We start from the raw sequence: 23,369 nt of genomic DNA, 5'->3' as shown, positions 1-23,369 counted from the left end.
AAAGATAATTTTGTTTCTCATTGTATTTATTATGAAGATTTATATAATCTTGAGTAAAAAATTAAGTCATTGGAAGAAAAGCACCTACACGAAATCTCAGACAAAAGCTGGCATGCCAAGATGAGTTTTGACCAAGAGCTGCAACTCGAATAAACTATGTTATAATTAATAATAAGCTATAATTAATAATTGCATCATTAGCAATCCCAATAAGTAAATTATACATATTAAACTGAACATCAATTACATTTCTCAAGTGATATACTGCTTGGATATTTACTAGAGTAAATGAGAAAGCTCATCAGAGATACTGATAGATATGCTAAGCAGATGCCATTTATTAACTCCTAGGCAGGTGCCAGGTTTATTTTCAAATATTGTTTCTCAGAGAGAGTTATTTATTCTTCTACAAATGAAAGCAGTATGTTAAGGAAAATGTGTGGCTAAGCCCTACTTCTAAGTAAGGCATCTTATTCCCTTACAAACTGCTTTATATTTGTCCACCTTCATATCCAGTGTCTGAAAAAGTTATCTACTGAGAGAATCTATAATCTTTATTTATTTATTTTATTTTATTTTTTTGAGTTGGAGTCTCACTCTGTCGCCCAGACTGGAGTGCAGTGGCCGCTCCCGGCCACCGCAGCCTCGACCTGCTGGGCTCCAGCGATCCTTCCACCTCAGCCTTTCAAGTAGCTGGAACTACAGATGCACGCTACCACGCCCGGCTAATATTTTGATTTATTAAAGAGATGAAGTCTCGTCAAGTTTCCCAGGCAGGTCTCGAACCCGTGGGTTCAGGCAATCCACTCATCTCAGCTTCCCAAAGCGCGGGATTACAGGCTGAGCCACCGAGCCTGGCTTATAATCTTTATTAATAGAGTTCTCTTAAAGTGCATCCTATCATGCTCCCTTGAGATCTGATGTTACTGAAGGATAAACACAAAGAAAGGTGTCCCCATTTAAACCAAGGACACTGAGGAACAAAAGAACCTCAAATGGCCAACAAAGGGAACCTGCTGTTTTATTCAGTGTGCCGGGCTATAGGGAAGTACAGAACAGGTTATACATTGCTTTGGGCTGTTACTGCTTGAAATAAAGTAGTTATATTTGAAAATGTAGCAACTTTTCTCATCATTATCATCATCACCATCATTGCCAGCAGCAAGATAATAGCCTGGGTTATGCTGGTGGTTTTTTTTTTTTTTTGAGTTGGTGTCTCACTCTGTCACCCAGACTGGAGTGCAGTGGCCGCTCCCGGCCACCGCAGCCTCGACCTGCTGGGCTCCGGTGATCCTTCCACCTCAGCCTTCCAAGTAGCCGGAATTACAGGCATGCGCTACCACACCCAGCTGATTTTTTGATTTATTATAGAGATGGGGTCTCGCTGCCCAGGTGGGTCTCGAACCCGCGGGCTCAGGCAATCCACTCACCTCAGCCTCCCAAAGGCGCGGGATTACAGGCTGAGCCACCGAGCCCAGCTTGCTGGTGGTTTTTATATCCCAAAGACAGGCAAATGGAAAGTATCATCAGTGGAGGACTCATTACAGGTCTTGACACGGCAGAATAATAATGTTCCTCTCACGCTCCAGCGCTCCTGAAGATCACAGCATCCACATGGTGTTCATGTAAATAATACCTTACATCCCCATCTAACCACTCATTTTCCCAGAAGTTCAAGTCTGAGCCTCTCTGAAGGCTGTGTAGTGTCAAACTTGGGAGGGACAGTGGCCTGGATTAATTACCTAGTTCTCTTGAAAGCCTCAAGGGTCATAAAAGAATCCTGTATTAGAATAACAATAAAGTCACAAAAGAAGCACCAGCAACTGTGTTACCTCTGCCTTTACTCGGAGCCGGCTTTGTGTTCAACTTCACATACATTATTGCTCAATGTCCCACAGTCTATTATGAGGATAAGATATAGTATTACTCCTGTTTTACAGAAATGGAAGCTAAGATTTTGAGAGTTTAAGAGATTTGCCCAAGAAGCCTGGACTTGAACCCACTACCTTCTGTCTGAAATACATGCTTTCTAAATTACAGGCCAGAGTTCCTGTGCTATCTACCCTATTAAAATCAGGGGCAGAGAACTGTTTGGTCCAGATTCCTACCTGAAATGTTTGAAAACTGCCCTAGAAAGTCTGCTATGTGAGTTTTTAAATTATCCAGATTCTACCCTGAGGACTCTCACTGTTCTTTATGAGGTAGTGGAGGGAAGGCTGTGAGTCTTACACTTTACCATACTCTGTGCCAATATGGGAGGAATAGAGAACAAGTACCAGCAGGCAGCTCAGCTTTCTCCTAAGTGGCCCACCGCAAGCTTGGCGTGTTTTTTGAAGTCCTTCAATCATTTTAAACAAAGCATGCAAATGTTGTGCTTTTTCCCCATAATACATCCATTTTTAATAAAAACAATGTTTTACATTATTTATCATCAAAAACAGTGATGCTCCTGAAGATGCTCCATGCTTGGTCTTGTAGCTTCATGGAGCCCTGGTTTTTCAGTTGACAAGCACTTGAGACGAGCTAAAAAGGATAACAGTTCAAAAACGAAGTGTGACCTTGCTCTTTTCCTTTCCCTTAAGACAACCTCCTCAGAGAGAGAGAGAGAGAGAGACAGAGAGAGAGAGAGAGAGAGAGAGAGAGAGAGAAAGAGAGAGAGAGAGAGCATTTGATGATGAATATAGAGTAGCTAAGTTAAAAAAAAGTCATGTCTTGTGAAAGAATCTGACATTAAAGCCAAACCCAAGATCCTCTCCATGAAAAACAATAAGAAAAGTAGTATGTGTGTATTGTGAATAGGGGTATGGGGTGATATTTTTACCATGTTAAAAAGTTAAAAGTCAATTTTTAAAAGGACTTTGGGCCTCACTCTCAGCCCAATGGAGATGTCAATGAACAAGTTTTGACACTGAAACTGCTGAAAGTGCAAATGAGGCACTTCTGTGGTAAGGACTGTGCTTTTTCCCCTTTCATTCACCAAGGCCTGACATATCCCTTGATTCCTTTACAAGGCCAGTACTAAAGAATTCTTTTTTCAGAAGGGAATATCTTTTATGCTAGGTCTATCCTTGGTATTTTCTCTATCCATTGCCTCCCCCGACATCCTGTTGTCTTAAGATGGTAAAGGAAATTGACTTCCTTTCTGATTTGATTAAATATATTGGATTACATACATAAAAATTTTCAAAGAGTTTCACAAATGCTAGGTATTTTACAGTAACCTAAAAATACTTACATATAAGACAGACTAACCCAAAGTCAACCAAAAAGTTAATCATACAGCAGCACAACACAGTCCTCTGCATACAAATTCTGAGGGCAATCACTGGGATTCTTAGATATAAAACTGTTGGAATTAATTTTGATGCCTAATGTTTTAAATTGTAGCAATAATTTTCTAATGTAAATAAAGGGATGAAAATCACAATATCACAAATGGTATTTCTCAACATTAGTTGATGCACAGCAACCATGTGTCTACTTCCATGCTAGCCACTGGAGCAAAGAGAAAGACTGAGTGAAACAGACACTGTCAATCAGCTTTGATAAATATCCTAAAAATATCCAGGCATTTCCATTTTTATTAATACCAAGAGTGAACTGATTTAATCTTACTATAAAGTTGAAATATATTTCCTTATACAAAAGACACGAACAAACTATCAATATAAAATATTTCATGCAAAAATCTTAAACTATATTTTAGCTTGCAAGCACTTTCCTTTTTGTAGTTTTTAGCATCAATTACCAGCATTTTGGCTTATTCCAAGCTCAAAACTTTACTTTTGGCATTCTTTTTGAACATGCACAATGCACCAGATTAATACCAAAATTAAAAGGTAGGTTTGCTAAAATATAAAATTTCAATGTATATTTTTCAAGCCAGAAAGCTCTAGGCCTTAAGCAAATAAAAGACAGTTTAATATACTGTTTTGCTTTCCTTTATCACATTGCTGATAAGAAAAACATAAAATGATATTGAAAAATTAAATTGTTCTTATACACTGAAATTCTTTTACATAGAAATTCTTAAGTTTATGTAATAAAAATGGAAAACAATACTATTTCAGTACAATATACAGCTTTAAAATGTACTATTTCTGAAATAAAATACTTGACATTTGGCTCAGTATTTCATTCCAAAAAATGACAAGGAAAAGGGAACAGAATCTCCCATAGCATGCCTGCATCCTCTCACCATTTTCTTGTAACTATACTGTTTTATAGATGAAACTGTCACAGCAAAATGACAAATATAACACATAAAAGAACAAAAAAGGGCAATAAATCAACAGCGACACTATAGCCCATTAAAATGCAGTCAGCTGGTCTTGCAGAAAAGAATAAAATTTTTTCCTCATTTTACATTCTTTCCAGCTGAAAAGGAAATTTCAGAATCCTCAAGCTGCCGTTGTAAGAGATGCTGCAAATCCAACTAAATTCTCCTCAACCCAACTTTCTAATATTGGCCTTCATGGGCAAAATACAGAGCACTGACATCCCCCTCTGCTATTTAATATAAAATGCCCAATACAGTGCTTATGAATTATTAATCATTCACATTTACAGGATACTGTATTTGATTTTAAAAAAAGATGTCAGTTAGTTGGAAAATGGTTGTTCTAATTCAGCCACTGTTTCAAATCAATTTAGCCACTATTTCCAATCAGCTGATTATCAGCTTAAATGAAGTTTGGCCATTTTTATTTATAAGGCATCCTAAAGGAGGTATTTTCTTCTCCCAATTTTTACTCAAAATTCTCTCAAAAGGTTAAATCTAAGATTCTGACACAGAAAATGATTTCAGCATCATACAGACACTATATGTCAGAGTACAGCTGGAATATACATTAACTTATTTCATTACTTATCTTTACACAAATAGTTCAAAATATTGGTAGATTCCTTGGAGTGATTTATTGAACTGTTTATGTTGATCTCAACAGAGGCCCTAAATACAAGTTCCCGAGGAGCATACAGCACATGCTACACTGCTTTGAATGTTCCTCATTTCTTAACGCAGAGCTAACTATATATATAGCAAGCATTCCAAGGAGATGAGAAGCTCACTGATGTAAAGTATGAATGAATCACCACTTCCCTAGCAGAGCAGAGGATATCGCTCAGAGGACCACTCCCTGAAGCTAAGTATTTCAGGGACTGAAAGCTGCAACTTTGATTTCTGTCAGACCTAAACCGTGTGTACTTCATACACTGTCGAATGGAGGGTGACTAGTGGTGGTCTATGTAACTCTTGAACCAGCTGCAGCTCTTGAAATCCCATTCATTCTGACTGAAGTCACAGCTACCAGCTCCTCTGTGGCAGGGATGTCATTTAAAAAAAAAAAAAAAAGGCAGTGTGGAAATTAGCTCATACCTTCAAGAGAATTTTATCTTTTATAAATTACTTCATTCCTTCAAAAAATAACAGCTGGTCTCTGAGTGCCTGTAATGTGCCAAGCACTGAGTGGATGTGGAAAGTTTAAAGATACATAAAATAGGGGCCCTGCAGTAGCATATAAAATATTGCTCTCTATTTGCACACATATTTTATAGTAATTGCAAATCAACAATCTCCCCTGATATAAGCCTTCAGAAATCTAATGACTGAACTGCTTTGAAAGGGCAAAATATTACTATCAGCAACTAGTGTGATTTTTTTTTCTCAGTGCCTGTGTATTCAAACAATATTGCTGAGTTTTATTATCCTTTATCAGTTCTGATTCCCATGTACACCTAAGTAAACAGCACTCAAAAAAAAAAAAAAAAAGAAAAAGAAAAAAATGAAATGGCTATCTCATGTCGTGGGCTGAATGAAACCATTCCATCTAGAAGGGGTCCAAAGAGTTCCTTTGATGTGTTTGACCCTGTCCCTTCGGTTCCCTGCCATTCGCTCTTCCATGCTGACGGCAGCTGATCCCACGGCCAGCACTTACTGTATTAGTTTCCTGGCATTTAGCTTTTCTATTCACATCTACTTACTCTACTTTTTTTTTTTTGAGTTGGAGTCTCACTCTGTCGCCCAGACTGGAGTACAGTGGCCGCTCCTGGTCACCGCAGCCTCGACCTGCTGGGCTCCGGTGATCCTTCCGCCTCAGCCTTCCAAGTAGCCGAAATTACAGGTGTGCACTACCACACCTGGCTAATTTTTTGATTTTATTGTAGAGATGAGGTCTTGCCTGCCCAGGCGGGTCTCGATCCCGGGGGCTCAGGCAATCCACTCACCTCAGTCTCCCAAAGGCGTGGGATTACAGGCTGAGCCACCAAGCCCGGCTACTCTGCTCTTTTTTTCCTAGTTTTTTGGACAGTCTTCCACTTCTTACAGTTTTACTTTCATTCTTTTGTGCTTTTTCATCTCTCCTCCAAAGCTTCTAATACGGTTGAAGAATATAGTGTCAACTTGATCCTGTATGCCCCTAGTGAAAACACTTCAATTGCTTCCGACTGTTTCTGGGATTAAGGCCAAAGTCCTTAATGTAATTTACAAGGTCACAGCCGGCCTCTGTCTGTCTCTATAACCTTACTGCTCACCCCACACATCCGCCTTGCTCTCTGGTCTCCAGTCTTAATGACCTTTTTGCAATTCTTCCTATTTAATCATGCTTCTTCCCACCACAAGACCTTTGTATCTGCTTTTTCTGCTACTGACTGAGCTGAAGTTCAGTGATGGTTTTACCATCTTCAAGCCATATCCAGTCCTCTCAGTTAATCAATATGGCTAATAGCTGATTTTGGCTATATCTTCACTTTACAAATAGAGAACCTTAGGTTCATGGAGGATGATGAACACTAACTACCTGCATCTTAGCCCTGTCATAGTTTATTGCACATAAAGAGCACTGGGGATTCCTGGCTAGATCTGACAGGTGGGAGATAGAGAAGTGGACACAGACTGGGGGACGGGAGGAAAACAGATAATGTTAGTGTGAGTGGGTGGGTCTTTCTCTAAACGAAACTAATTAAAATTAAACCTTTCTTAGGATTCTGGCCACAAAATAAAATATAATTAAAATGATGATTTTATAAGTGGATTAAAAAACAATTGGTTTGTCTTAGCTGCAGTGCAAAGATCTACTGAATTTATATATATATATAATTTTTTTTTAAAAGAGACATATGAAATCATAAACGACCACAGATAGCCAAAACAATCTTCAGCAAAAGAAACAAAGTAGGAGGTACCACACTTCCAGACTTTAAACTTTATTATAAGGCTACAATATTCAAAACAGCCTCATATTGGTGCAAGAACAGTCATATAAAGCAATGGAACAGGATAGAGATTCCGGAAGCAAAACTTCAATTTCTCAACCAACTCATCTTCGACAAAGCCTCCACCAACAACCACTGGGGAGAGGAGAACCTATTCAGTAAATGGTGCTGGGAAAACTGGCTGACCACATGCAGAAGATTAAAACAAGGCCCCTACCTATTACCATATACAAAAATCAACTCTAAATGGATCAAAGACCTAAATGTATAACCTCAAACTATAAGAACCTTAGAAAATGCAGGAGATACCCTTATGAAAATTGGAACTGGCAATCAATTCCTAATCAAAACTCCAAGTGCCCATGCCATAAGAGATAAGACAGACAAGTGGGACCTCATCAAACTGAAAAGCTTCTGCAAAGCAAAATAAACCATCAAGAGAGTGGGGAGACAGCCCACCGACTGGAAAAGATATATTTGCCAATGGTATATCTGACAAAGGCCTAACATCTAGGATCTATAAGTAACTCAAACGTGCTGAAAACCAAAAAACAAATAGCCCCATTACAAAGTGGGCAAAAGATGTAAATAGACACTTCTCAAAAAAAGACATATAAGCAGCCAACAGATACATGAAAAAATGCTCAACCTCACTAGTCATCGAAGAAATGCAAATTAAAACTACACTGAGATACCACCTAACTCCAGTAAGGATGGCCATCATTAATAACTCAAAAAGCAACAGATGGTGAAGAGGATGTGGTGAAAAGGGAACACTACTACGCTGTTGGTGGAAGTGTAAACTAGTACAACCTCTGTGGAAAACAGTGTGGCGATTCCTAAAAGATCTAAAAATCAACCTCCCATACGAGCCAGCAATCTCCCTTCTGGGAATACACCCAGAGGAACTCAAATCATTCTATGAAAAAGATACTTGTGCACACATGATTATTGCAGCACTATTCACAATAGTAAAAACATGGAACCAACCAATAGCAAAAACATGGCTGCCCATTGGAAGTAGACTGAATAAAGAAAATATGGTACACATACATCATGGAATATTACACAGCCATAAAGAAGAACAAAATTATGAACTTTACAGCAACTTGGATGGATTTAGAGTTTGTAATACTCACTGATATATAACAGAAACAAAAAACCGTGTACCATAGATTCTCACTCATAAGCAGACCCTGAACAATTATCATAATACTACAAGAAAGGGATTGACAGTAGTGGGAAACTGCCAGGGGAGGGAGGGGGAGCACACTTCATCAGTAAGGGTACTTGATCTCAAACCAGGTAAAATGGGGACTAAAATGAGGCCCAAACTTTACCTGTACAATGACCATTTGTATATCTAACCTAAATTGTACCCTATGTCTCTAAAAAAACAGAAAAAAAAAATCAGCCCAAGTAAGGCAAAATAAACCAATTTCTGAAGATTACTGCCCTAAATCAAAATTTGTTCGAAATTTACTCACAATAGTGATGAAAGCTATAAAATGCCTAGGAATAAATTTAGCAAGAAAGGTTAACAACTGTAATTCACTTAGTCATTCAGCAAATAATTTGAAACACCTGTTGGGTGCCTGTAGGCTACACTGGGAACAAGACAGACAGACAAAGCTTTTTTATGCTTTTTAGAGTTGAAACATCATTGGTTTGTTTTACTTGCAATGGAAAGGTCTACTTAATTTAAAAATATATACCATTCTCTACAGCGTCTCAGAGTAGGTTGGATTATTAAATCATAAACAGAAATATCTTAATGTAAATAGTCTAGATGTATTTATAAAATACAAATTGTTAGAGAATTTTCTAGCATGTGTAGCTTTCTATTTTCCTTCCAAAGCAGTACTATATTATGAACAATGAAGAAAAGGAAGAAAGTAGAAACTAAAAGCACTTCCAGTTTCTAAAACTTTCTCTTGTGCATTTTTTTTTTTTTAATTGAGTCGGAGTCTCACTCCATTGCCCAGGCTGGAGTGCAGTGGCATGCTCACGGCCACTCCAATGTCGACCTGCTGGGCTCTGGCGATCCTTCGGCCTCAGCCTTCCAAGTAGCCAGAACTATAGGCATGTGTTACCACACCCAGCTAATTTTTTGATTTATTGTAGAGATGAGGTCTCACCATGTTGCCCAGTCTGGTCTCGAACTTGCAGACTCAGGCAATCCTCTCGCCTTGGCCTCCCAAAGTGCTGGGATTACAGGCTGAGCCACCACGCCTGGCTGTGTGCATTCTTTAGTGTAGTTTTGAGGTAGACAGACCTTTCATACCAGTCTAGTTAGTGTCTTAGCCAAGTGTTTTTTTCTAAACTGTGGATGATAAACCATCAGTGGAAAATGACATAAATTTAGTAGGTGGCAACCAGAATTTTTAAAATAAAATGTAGAACAGAACAGAAAAAATCTTAAGCAGTGAATAGTGTTGGCAGTATGATTTCAAAAGCTTTTGTTTCAGTTAAACATACCTGTATGTATAAGTGTGTTTATAGTATTAGGTGATTATGTATTTCTTATTTAAGCAATACTTCCCTGTGCAATGACAGGACTGCCTATGGAATGTCCTAGTGTTCTACAGTCAGAGCACCTCTTGTGGAACGCTCCTGACATCTCGGTCATGTATTCAATGAATTGAATCAAGAAATATTCATGCGCACTTTCAAGCATGCCTGGCACAGTTCTAGGTGCTGGGGTCAGAGCACCAGGGTGCATGCTTTCTTTGTTGTTAGATGAGGAAGGAGGGTCCACCTAGACCAGGGGAAACCTCACTAGCATGTACTGCATACTGGCACAAAAGGAATGATGATGCAAAGGACTCCCTGGCTTATAGAAGTTTCCTAGTGTAGGTCGCACATCAAATTAAAACATAGAATTTGTAGACACAAGACCTCAGCATGGTTAAACCAGAACAAAAGCCAGCTGAAGGTACTCCAGAATGTATTCCTCCTGGATCTCTGTTCAGTGGGTTACAGATGTGAAATGTACAAAGCTAGCCCACTGACCATTTAAGCCACTCAACACGACAAGAAAGGTTTGACTATACTTGTCCGTTTGTTCTCATCATTTATAAAACCTCTGTCTTAGCTTTGCTAAATGACAGATATGATACTAATGTTTCATTCATATGTTTGTGTGTATGTAGGTTTTGAGGATACTAATGCAAATATATCTGATGCCAAGATGTCTGGGCAACCATACAAAGTAAAACTTCTAAAAGTTAGTAGATCCACACCTGGCACACAGAAGGTACTCAATAAATGTCAAATACATGATTGAATGAATGAAGTCTCAGGCTTGCAGTCTGAATCATCAATAAATCTCTTAAAAAAGACAGTGTTACTGCTATCAAAGTTGATGACTGATGCAAATGGAAGATGCAAAAGAAATATTACTTGAGTGTGAATTTATTTGGGTAAGATTAACCATCATTAAAACCAGCAGTAAATAACAAAGAAGGAACAAGAGTAGCTTTTTACTGGTTTGGGGAGGCTTATTCTGACACTCCATCATTTTAAACCCCAATAAACCAAAGTAAAAGAGGGAGATTGCCTACAACCCTTAGAGGAAGGACAGCCATACACTGCAGCTATGTGTGTGTCCTTCACAGACTAGCTCCAAAATAGCTATACCCACTGGGTCTGAAAGCCTTGTGAGGGAGGCTGCTTTATGAGCTTCCTAATCATGCATGTTTTGGAAACAGCTTCACTTACTTCATTCCTAGTAAATAACATGCTTCATCTGAAGTTAGCAGATTATAGGTAAAGCTTGGAAAGGGGCTATCTTAACTATATTTCCCATAAGGACTCATTCTGTGATAGTGGGGACAATCATTTTTAATGTACTGATGAGCCTAGTGTCAGCTCAGACATAATGGAGTAGTCAGACTTGCCGAAGGATCCCAATGACCTTCAAGAGATATCCCTAAATCTACACAGGATGCCCTCGGCCAGTCCCCTTTAGAGGGAGGACCTATGTCAAGAGAGACACCTTCAAGTACTTTTACTGGTGGGAAGGACTCTAGAAATTATAAGGAAGTGTCTGTAACAAGTAGAACTCTAATCAGTAAAAGAAATACACTTAAAAGAGACTTGGAAGCAAGGGAAACAGAACTGTCAATAAGTTTATAGCTTTTAGGCCCTGAAATAGAGAACAGAAAATATGTACAGAATTCCAGAGGAAAAGGAAATAAAATTATTCTACATTTCTTTACCTTATGAAATCAGGCTATAATTTTCCTGAGCCTCAGTTACTTTATTTTCCAAAATAATAAACTAACAGAACAACTTAAACATTTATGATTTCTTACCATGAATTACGCTTAAATGTTAGGGAACATTCCCTAGTCTCATACACACAGAAACAATTGCTGGAGTGGAAATTATACAGAAAGTGGTTGTGTGTTTCTTACTTGGCTTTCATCATGTCTAAACTACTTGCAGGTCCTGAAACCAGAATTTTTAGTCCTGTCCATGTATTAATTATATTAGAAATCTTGACAATAACTTGCTTTTATTGTAGGCAAAAAGTTTGTCTTCTGGAGTTCACTAACTACTCACCTTCGATCTGGAGTAATTTACTGGATTCTTTTCCTATATAACCTTATCAAGATGTCCATATACCTTTAGAAGCGGTAGGAGTGAAGAAACTAATTTCTCTTTTGGCATAAAGAAGCACACTATTCAACTCCATGACTCTAAGCCATTCCATTTTTCCAAACTTTTCTAAATTATTCAATGCATTTGACTTGCAGATATGCCATTGCATGTTTTATATAAATGTTGTGCTTTGAAACAAAGATCTATAAAGAATGCAATCAGCTCTGAAACAACTGTATGTACATGCAATGCTGTTAGAATATTGTCACTCTAAATAGCTTTGGGTGACTTCATTTAATGACACTGTCAGCCAAGATTGTGCACAGCTAAATATATATGCAAGATGAAAAATAAGCCTCTGTACCCTCAAATCTCAATACGTTTTTAGATTAATTTGAAAAGCTGGGAATATATCTTTATGTATTTTGTTTGAAAGCCTGTTTGATGTTATTGATATTTCAAGTCCAGCAAATTTCATTTCTCTATCACATTAGGCTAAAAAGAAACATACCAACAGACCAAACACATGATGGAGACATGCAGTGGAGTTGTACTTAATGCATGGACATAAATGTGCACACAGAAGAGGCCAAGCATATCACTTCATTTAATACGAGCAAAGGTCTGTACCAAGGGTCTGAAACATTGTAAACAGGCCTTAAGCAAAGGAGGAAATGTGGAGGGGAAACAAAGCTGAGAAAAATGAGCAGGAAATGGGCAAGATGACTCATCTATACTTGAACATCTGACCTGTTAGTTGGCCGTCGCCTGCAGCGGGGGCGATGCGAATGTAAGGTGTTGTAAGCTGAGTCACGATTATCGCAGCTAAGGCAAAGGAGGATTTCCAGGTCAGCATGCATGAGGGAAAAAAAAGCCAGACTGAAGCTAGGCTAGCAAGAAGAATCCCCATCAGTATATCAAATTGTCTCAACTTTGTTCCAACAACAACAAAAAGAAAAGGAAAAAAAAAAAAAGAAAAAAGAAAAAAATCATAGTAAGGTGTTGAATTTTCCAAATTCTTTTCTCTTAAACAAGCTCTAGTCAGGCAGTTGGATTCTAACTATGACACAGTTGTAAGCTTTGGCTGAGATCTTGGATCAACTGAAGACAGAAAAAAAAGTAAACCAAATCCAAAAACATTAGTTCTAAATAAAGCTGAGGACCGAATAGTGTTTTCATTTGCAATTGAGTGTGGTGTATAAAGATTCATTGTTAATTCTGATGATTCAAACTTCAGGCTTTTAAAACTAATATTCTATTGCTTAAGTCACAATATTTTATCTTCTTTCTAAAATCACCTTTGTGAAGAACATTGTCCTCTTTTATTAAAAACATTTTTATGTAATTTATCTAATAATTAAATTTCATGCAGATTTCCATTTAGGAATCTTATTTTTTCACATTAAGAGAATAAAAGGTGCATCCTAATAAAAGACTGTACTGGTCAAAAAAATAGAAATGACTAATTGCCTTTGCTATAGTTGTCAGGATTAACATGTGACCAAAGAAATGATTAAGATTCTCAAAGCAGACCAGGTTGGATTCTTGGTTTGTCTGCATGGCCCAGCAGTTGTGTTTAAGTGGTTAACATTAATGACACACAGATATTAAAAAAGTAGAAAATTAAAACATCAGTTCTAACATGATACAGCTGGAAAATGATGCAAGGAAAAAATATTGGAAAATTAAGGACAGGCTTACATGAAAGATTACTAATTTACATGGAACAGCCTGGGTACTATTAGAAATGTGGCAGCGAGTAAGGAAAATAGATCATCTACCATCTGCAGACAATTAAACCCAAAACTGCTGCTGCATAATATTTTGAAATATCTCTGTGCACCATTCAAGCAGCACTGCTTACAACTAGACAACTGAAGCAACTGAGTTAAAAATGGTATAACAGTCTTTCAAACATTATTAATAAAAATACTCTAGTTTTGTTAAGTGAGATTAACAAACTAACAGTTTGGTGAGAGAATGGAGAGCTTGCAATGCATTAATGTATTTCAAAGATAATTTTCTTGATATGACATATTATGCAATTTTGCATAATGATATAAGTTGTACACAGTCTAACATTATTTTAAGACTTGTTACAAAGTAGGTACCAATTCTAAATTTTATACACATAACATTTTTGCTTGGTCACAGCTACTGTTGTTCAACCAATACTGTGCATTACCTACAGGAAAATCTGACTTACTCTCCTTTTAAGAAAAATGATATTGTTTTTATAGAAAAACAGAGCACCTATCTAATATCCAAAAAAGTAAACAATACGAGCAAAAAAATAATGGAAAATAACTATGTTGGGCAGCCATGTACTCACAAATAAAAAGGAACTCAAACTACAATCAGAAGCTAAGACATGTAAAAAGCACATTATAAATGTCAAGAAAGATTTTTATATGATCTCTATATTCTGCTTTATAAAATGTTTATTTGTGGCTATGATTACTGTGCCAAGAGAAAACTTGATTATGCTACAGATTATGCTACAAATTACCTTAAAATGGGCCAGCAGCCCCACCACTTGCTTTGCAAATAAAGTTTTATCAGAACATGGCCATGCTCAATCGCTCATTGTCTATGGCTGTTCCTGCCAAGCAAGAGCAGAGCTGAGTAGTTGTGGGAGACACCATATGGCCCAAAAAGTCTAAAACATTTATTATTTGATTCTTACCATGAAAAGTTTTCTGATCCCTGCCTTAAAAATATCAATAAGAATGCAATATTAAAGAGAATATCACTAGAATTGGTAAATAAAGTCAGAAATTCCAATCTTACACTTTGAAGAGAACATCTGGCGCTGATAAATTTAGGGTCCCTGTTAAGTGAGGAGGAATGCATGGAAGAGTAAATAATGCATCAAGTGGATCATTTCAGTTGCACATAGTGGGATCTTCTGAACTTGTTGAATCAGCATTTACCAAACTGCATTTTGTATGACTCTAGTTCCTTGAAAAATGACTCTGGGTCAAATACATTTGGGAAGTATAGGGTTTTTCAGGTTTTCTTTCTTTAGGACCTTCTCAGAGGGTGTGTGTGTGGGGGGCAGGGGGACTTAATATACTCATGATGTACATTAGGAAGACAATTTCAACTCAAGAAAAAAATTTTCTTATAAAATGCTGAATGAATAATGTATATGTTCCTATTTCTAAATCCACAGCCTAAATAACAGCATATTAGCGTATATGAATGGTCTTGCTATATAATTCATTTTCTTGTGTATTGAATATGAGTAATTAAAAGAAATCTTAATTAGCTTTACATTTCAACAGACATTCTTTTCATTTCTTTTATCAGTGCCCTTTCATTCTGTAGCATTATGGCCTAGAAAGGACGGTATTTCTTAGAACAAAACATTGAACAGAAAAACAGTCTGGAGAAACTTCTCAAAGAGTCTAGTGATTAAATAAAGAAACATTCAAATTTCTCAGTATAGTTAGAAATTGTATCAGAACAATGGAAATCCTTCAGTGTTTCCTCAAGGTCTTCCAGTAAAGCATATTCACATTCCAGTACAAATTTAAGTAAAGCACTAAACTTACAAACAGTGAATGAATTTTTTTCATAGAAAATTCACCTTAAAATCTAACGCTGGAATAATGGTTTGTTTTCTTTTTAAGGTTTATAGTCTGACTTTTCTAATACTTTTGGGACGAATTTAGCATGTGCTCGCATGCAGTTTTTGTTTTGATTTCTCGCTGTATTGTTATTAGTTAAGTCATAGCAAGGAGAAGAACAAATTAATATATGTGATTACCCCCATACACCCACAAATCTTTTATGAATTCAGAATATTCAAAATTTAAAAGTCGATATATTTGTGCATCTGTACTTGGAAGTTTTCAGATTACTCTATGCCTAACTTACAGTAGGCACTTATATAATTTTTAAAAATAAATGAACAACAGGAAAGCTCCCAATGGCTATACTGCTAAGGATGAACTTAAGTGGCATCATACTATGGAAACAATTATTTTATGAAAGATTAATGTAAATATAGAGTTTGAACTGACTGTGACATCAACTAGAAAAAATATACCTCATTTAAGAAATCTAACTTACTAGTAAGACTGATATTGACTTTTTAGTGTATCCTGTCAGTTTAGAATTGATCAACAAAGTCTTCCAAAGCTAGCATAAAAAGCATTTCCACCCTATTAATAACTACAAGGCAGCCGTCATGAATGTAAAAGCTAAATAAAATACATATACATAATTACTAAGACACAGTTGGACCAAATGGTTGTGAAAAGAATTCAACTATAAGAATATGATTAAAAAACAAAAATTTGGAGACTCTAAGAATAGTTAAAAGGTATTCTTTTCACTCCACTATATAGATTTAAAGGAATTCTTTGAATTGGGACAATAACATGCAATCATCATGCATACTCTATTGCATGTCTTTATCTTTTAACTCAAGAGAGGAATTCTGTATTGAGTTTGCTATACTTAATAATCAAACTCTGATTACATATACCTATGGGGAACTCATCTAGATGTATAAATTAAAGGAGGATACATAAAAATATAGGCAATCCCCCACACATATGGAGACTTGTAATAACACACCTTCAGTAGTTTCCTGTCTAATATGTATGAGGCTTTATGTTTAAGCTGATGAGTGTCAAAATATCTCTTGGAATATGATTAAAATAATCACTACATTAAATTTATAAATAGTATGAAATATATTTTTAAGAGACATACCCTTACTTGAAATTACAAGCTAGCTCTTACTGAAAACAAATCCACCTCCATACTTTCTCTTTAAAGATACTTGTCAACACTTGTTTCAGGAGAACACTGAAATCTTTGTGAATTCAAATGTTGCTTAGGAAAGTGGTTCAGTATCTGAAAACTCAATTAAGCCACCACCACACTGTGAGCAAAGTGTGGCAAAACACACCCAGGATGTTTGAACTCTTTTAAATTTTAAGCATGTTTACACTACAGCACCAATAAAGTTATTAGAACTTCCTATATCTCTGTTTTGACTAAGTAGTCAAGATGAAATGGCTTCTTGTGCTGCAAAAAGAATTTTTAGTCTGAATAAGAACAACTTTTCTAATTATAAAGGTGGTGAAACATTATACTGTGCTTAAAGGAGAGTTGCTGAATCTGTCCACGTAGAACTTAATACAATAGCACAAAAGTGCAGTTTTGCCTGGAGGGTGAATATCTCCCAAGGTTTTCTCCTGTGCTATGATTTTATGAAACAGAAATTACAATGTCATGTAGCAAATATTAAAATTTGTTTCCCTCTTTCCCCAAAAGAGGTTATTTGGATAGAGTTTGTTGCTGTGTAAATGTTTACAAATGACTCAGAAAATATGAGTGGGGAATATTTAGTCAATCAGGTCATCTGATTGCCTAATCATCCTTTGGTGAATTGAAAAACAAATTACAATACTGATGAAATCTAGCTGATGGAAGAAAATGATCCAAATCACTATCTAATTCAATCTATTGTGAAAACAGCAAACTTGTCAGGTTTCCACATTCACTAGTATGTTATTTATATAATTATTTAACTATGTAAATGAGCATGATGACAGATATTTTGGTGTGTTCACAGTAAATTGGGCAGTGACTCAATTCTAATAAAGGGGAGGTCAGATGCTCATAGTACACAGAAGTATAATTGGTCAGAGTTTCTGTTGGGTGAAAAGCCGTGAGATATAGTGAAAGAAACAATGGGGGTAGGAGTCCAAATGTGTGGAATCAAGCTTAGGTCCACAGATTATTAGTTCCAAAGATACATATTTTCTTCATCTTAAAAATAAGAATAGCAGTACCTGTCTCCTTTTACACAGTAATGGTAAAGTAATAAATGAGAATACACGTACAGAAGTGATTTTAAAACTTTCAACTGTGATGTTATACATAAGGCATTATAAATTAGGCACCCTGGAATTTACTTTCTCAGACCTTATGGGAAAGTGAAATATAACAAAGTAGTATTTTAAAATTCCTGGTCTTGAGCATGACCATAACCTGGAAATCTAAGAGCATGAATGGATATCTGGTTCAAGGGCTTTACAAATACTGTGATAATTAATAGCTGATAGCACATGACAGTTTATGAAACACATACAGCTATACTTTCATTTACTATTAATTTACTTCTATAAATAAAGGGACTTAACCAGGTACAATATGACATAAAATGAGCATTTAAAATAAGTATAGATTCTTGGAAATAGAACTATAATCCCATGAAGATAAATAAAAAATGGGGTGATCACCTCACACAATGCCTGGCACAAAACATGTAACCAAGAACTATCTGTTAGGCTAACACTGAATACAAAAATATGAGTCTTCATGATAAGAACTGAATGAGAATTTTGAAAATGCACATGTACATCATGGTATATTCAAACTATGTTGCCTGAAAACTAAATAACAACAACAAAAAGATATTTTTATCCAACAGAACTCAAGTATGACCTGATTAAATATCCTGCAATAGGCCCAATAATGTGTTTTTTCAAAACCATCATTTCTAAATTAGTTCATACAGAACTTCCTGCAATACTCGTGGTTACTCTAATGGTCTAACAATTAATTGTATTTAATATCCAGTGTTAATTTATAATGCCTCATTTTAATACAGCATTTTAAATTTCTCAAAGCATTTTCTTATACACTTCCATATGTGATAGTTAAACCAACACTGTGAGGTTGATATCACTAACACACATCTGCAGTTTTTTCTTTTGGAGGCGCTGTGTGGGGAGCCTACGGTGATTCAGCACCTTACCGACTTTTACAGCTTGCCCTTAATCACATTTCCTCAGAATTTTAACCAGGCCTGGGAAATAGAAGCTCCACAATAACATCACCTGGGTTAAGAGAGACATGCATCATCAGTAAAATCAGCCCATGCAGACTCCACTTCATAGTGCTATTATAGCTACATCATGGCTTAAAAATAGTGGGCCATATTTTACTCCTCTGCATATGAAGATCTACTAGATATAGACCTACCAAGGTGTGGAACTATAATTTAAAAATGTGCACTGAGATCATATAAAAATTAAATTTATTTAAAAAAAATTGTTCTAAAGATAGCCATTGAAAACTGTTTGGAACAGAGCAGCGTCATTTTCTATGCTAAAAAATATTTACATGAAATACAGTCAATCAAAGTTAACTGCCATAAGGTTCTAATACATACATACATGCAGGCATGCATATACATGTACACATATATACATATACATATGTGTGTGTGTATTACACACACATGCTTATTTCAATGAAGTTACATTTCAAGAAGTTTTGAAACATAGTCTAAAATCAATTTTAAGGGACATAAGCTAGGACAGCATCCGTCATTTCAACCTACCTTTTGTGGCCACTCGGACACAGTCTATTTTGGTTTCCTATGTCAAATAAAAAGATGAAAAAAATCATTATTCATGTTTTATTTAAAACAAAAATATATGTAGTTCTATTTAAGTAACACTGATAAGGAAATATCTCATTTTTACAAATATGTCTTTAATCACACAATGATACTCTTTGAACCACGCTTAGATACACTTTCTGATTCCATGCTAGTGGTGCTGGGCATTTCCTGACCAGGCGATGAGCAAGGAGCTAGACACAAAATACCTCTGCCCAGTGGCCTTGGACCTCCTTCTCCAGACCCAAATTTGCCCCCTGTGCAAACAGTACTAAAGAAGAACTTTGCATCTCAGATTTCTCCCCTTTTCACTGGCAAAAGTCAAGTGTACAATGATACCTAGACCTATGCTATGAAGGAAGGAACCCATTGTGGTATCTGGAAAACACTGCCTTTAGTCTAAGGAGACTTCACAATCTTATCAGAGCTCTGGGTTGGTTGCAACAGGAAAGAAAGAAAAAAAAGCTCAGCAATGACTCAGTTTTTATTTTATTTCCATCTCATCTTTCTAAAGCTGTTTTCTCTTAGGAAAAAAAGATACCTAATTTAGTCACAGCTATAGGAAGTATAAACTCTTGTGGAACTAAAGAAATGGGACAGACTATGCAGAAAAGACAGATGCTACCAATCTCACAAAATTTTAAATGAGCTGAATGTATGTGTTGTAGACATACTATTTTCCTGTAAAATAGTAAGCTAAGCAGAATTACTAACCAACTTTTGGTAACAAGAAAAAACTGAAAATAAAACCCATCATGATATACTCTCCCGACTAAAAAAAAAAAGATGAATATATTCATTTCTTTCCATAAATTCCTCTAGCTGAAAATAATTTTAAAAGGAGGAAAAAATTCCAACAGTTGTTTACAAGTAAAAATGCACAACAGCATGACTTCATCTTTTACTACTATTTTACTTAATCCACGTTAACATTAACAACTCCAAATAGCCTAAGTAAACAGTCATCTATAAAACTTACCCCATTGGCTCTACTAGCAGCTTGGAAATAAATTCTGTAGCTTTTATGGGGGAGAAGGGGGGTGTTCCAATATCCATTGTATGTCTTATTATCACCAATAGTAAAAGGCTGTGCAGCTTGGAGGCTGTCTGCAGGAAATTCTGCAGCAAAGTAGTACTGTGAGTTTAGTATTGAAGCATTCTGAAAGTGAATTGGCACTGGGTAGCACTTTAAGATTTCTGTTGTCTTTTTAGTTCTTCGAGGGCGTTCTTCTTCAACAACTATTTGATAGACACTGGAAAAAAAAAAGAGCATCATCAATGATATTTTATGGTAACTGCACCAGCCGATCCATTCTGCCTTTAACTGCATGGGCCCACAGGACATTCAAATAAAGAGCTCATTGAAGCTGGGCATAGTGGCTCATGCCTGTAATCCCAGCACTTTGGGAGGCAGAGACAGGAGGATTGCCTGAGTTCAGTGTTTCAAGATCAGCCTGAGAAACTTGGAGAGACCTCATCTCTAGAACAAATAGAAGAATTAGTCAGGCATGGTGGCGTGTGCCTATAATTCCAGCCACTTGGAAGGCTGCGTTGGAAGGACTGCTTGAGTCCAGCAGGTTGAGGCTGCAGTGGCCATGAGTGTGCCACTACACTCCAGCCACCAGGGTGACAGGGTAAGACTCTGACTCCAAAACCAAGCAAAACCACATTGAGTGCAGTCAATAATAAGTGCTTGATATATAACAGACCCTCACTCAACACTTGCTCAACAAAAGAGAGATAAGGTGCTTACGTTTCTTCTCAGAGCTCTCCCACCTGAAATATAACTTACTGAGAGAAACAAAAATTCTCCATAATTTATACAAATTTATATGGAAATCTTTGTTTTTTATGTGAGCAGGACCCTAAGAAAATGTTTTTCTTACATGTACTGAAGATGATTTAACAAAAAATTAACTTAGTTTACCTGATAAATAAAATTATACAAAATTATATTAACTGTAAATTTAATTAAAAAGCATGTATTATTTTTCTTCCATGACACCTGTATGAATGCATAGGTATTTCAACAAGTCACAAAACACAGTGTATAGTGATTCACATTGACTAAAGTTTATCTTCCTATAGTTTCTTATATTCCTTTGCCCTTTGTCATTTTAGTCAGTGGAAAAAGATGACAAAAGAAAAACAAAGACAAGGGACTGGAATTTTAAAAGCCAAGATCTTGGAGTTACAAGTGACTTGTAAGAGTAAATTATGAACAAGGGTCCTGGAATAACATATAAAAATAAGACAAGCATGGGCATCTTTGAAGATCCTTGAGGAGTGATCTCTAGCACCTGATCACCTTCTTCCAATGTCTTTGAATTCTAAAGTAACGCTAGGAGAATAGGAGAAACCTTAAGCTGATGAACTGTTAGAAAATAAAATATTTACAGGACCCCTACCTATCACCATACACAAAAATTAACTCTAAATGGATCAAAGACCTGAATGTAAAACCTCAAACTATAAGAATCTTAGAAAGCGCAGGAGACACCCTTATGAAAATTGGAACTGGGAACCAATTCCTATTCAGAACCCTAAAGACCAATACCTTAAGAAATAAAATAGACAAGTGGGACCTCATCAAACCAACGAGCTTCTGCAAAGCAAAAGAAACCATCAAGACAGCAGGGAGACAGCCCACAGAATGGGAAAACATATTTGCCAACTGTTTATTCGATAAAGGCCTAACATCTAGGATCTACAAGGAACTCAAACACACTGAAAGAAAAAGAACAAGCAGCCCCTTTAAAAAGTGGGCAAAAGACAAGAATAAACACTTCTCAAAAGAAGATATATGGGCAGCCAACAGACACATGAAAAAGTGCTCACTCATCATCAGAGAAATATAAATCAAAACCACATGAGATACCACCTAACCCCTGTAAGAATGGCCATCATTAATAAAACAAACAACAACAGATGTTGGCGAGGATGTGAAGAAAAAGGAACGCTTCTACACTGCTGGTGGGAATGCAGACTAGTACAACCTCTTTGGAAGACAGTGTGGTGATTTATGAAAGAACTAGAAATTGACCTTCCATATGACCCAGCAATTCCCCTATTGGGAATATACCCAGAGGAACTCAAATTATTCTACAAAAAAGATACCTGCACACATATGTTTGTTGCAGCTCTATTCACAATAACAAAAACATGGAATCAACTGTGTTGCCCACCAAAGCTGGACTGGATTAAAAAAATGTGGTACATATACACAGTGGAATATTATGCAGCCATAAAGAAGAACAACTATATGGATTGTGCAGCAACTTGGATGGATTTGGAGTCGATCATACTCAGTGATTTATCACAGAAACAAAGAACTGAGTACCATATGTTCTCATTCACAAGGTGACCTTGAACAATTATAATGCTATAAGAAAGTGATTGGCAGTAGTGGAAAACTGTCAGGGGTGTGGTAGGGGGGTTGGGACTGGCAGTTGAGGAAAACTGCTAGGGGAGGGAGGGGCATACCTCATCAACAAGGGTACCTGCATGATCAATGTTTATATACCTAACCCTGAATTGTACCCCACATCTTTATAATACATAAATAAATTTTTTTAAAAAGAAAAGATATTTACATTTGCTAGAATGATGAAGGTTTTGTTGGAAAAAAAAAAAGTTTCAAATGCTGAGAAAAACTAAGCCTTAACAATAGCTCTGAAGAACTGAATCCAGATTCCACTGAAAATCCTTCTGGCATGGAGATGTATCTTTTTCTTACTTTACCAGAAAAGCACTGCAATCCCCTGGAACTAAGAATTGCTCAGTACAGGTGCCCATTAACGCCAAGGAAAAAGCATAGAGGAGGGGTGCCTGCCATCCCCACCTACCCCAATGCCTAAAGAGATTCCTCTGTACAATTTTGTCTTTGTGAACTCCAAATCTGTACTCAGTAAAACCACGTATCTCTCGATACAATCACTTAGCACCTTCTATTATTACAACAATATGTGTGTAGCCATTCAGTTGGTAATTTTGTGTGACCATTCAGTTGGCAATTCTGTCTAAATAAAATAAATTGTTTCAGAACACTAGAGTGATTGCTCAGTAGATGGGTAGCCAGAAGGTTTACAGTGCAACAATAAAGTGAGTTTTGACCAGTGATATA

The 23,369-nt window shown here is 36.6% G+C and overlaps 1 protein-coding gene across 1 annotated transcript in view; it reads right to left on the bottom strand.

The window, feature by feature from the left end:
* Positions 1-23,369, bottom strand: part of LOC103259745 (receptor-type tyrosine-protein phosphatase mu-like) — a 398,088-nt gene that overhangs the window by 14,231 nt on the left and 360,488 nt on the right. The window contains exons 13-15 of the mRNA XM_021711999.1: positions 20,226-20,499; positions 19,187-19,223; positions 12,568-12,642 (exon numbers count right to left, since the gene is read on the bottom strand). Coding sequence (XP_021567674.1) covers positions 12,568-12,642; positions 19,187-19,223; positions 20,226-20,499 — 386 coding nt within the window. The remainder of the gene's footprint in view (positions 1-12,567; positions 12,643-19,186; positions 19,224-20,225; positions 20,500-23,369) is intronic.

Source organism: Carlito syrichta, unplaced genomic scaffold (assembly GCF_000164805.1).
Source record: "Carlito syrichta isolate Samal-C Ts95f unplaced genomic scaffold, Tarsius_syrichta-2.0.1 Scaffold302997, whole genome shotgun sequence".
Classification (NCBI taxonomy): domain Eukaryota; kingdom Metazoa; phylum Chordata; class Mammalia; order Primates; family Tarsiidae; genus Carlito; species Carlito syrichta.
Note: the sequence above shows the minus strand (reverse complement) of the source record. Positions and strands in the feature narration are given on the sequence as shown.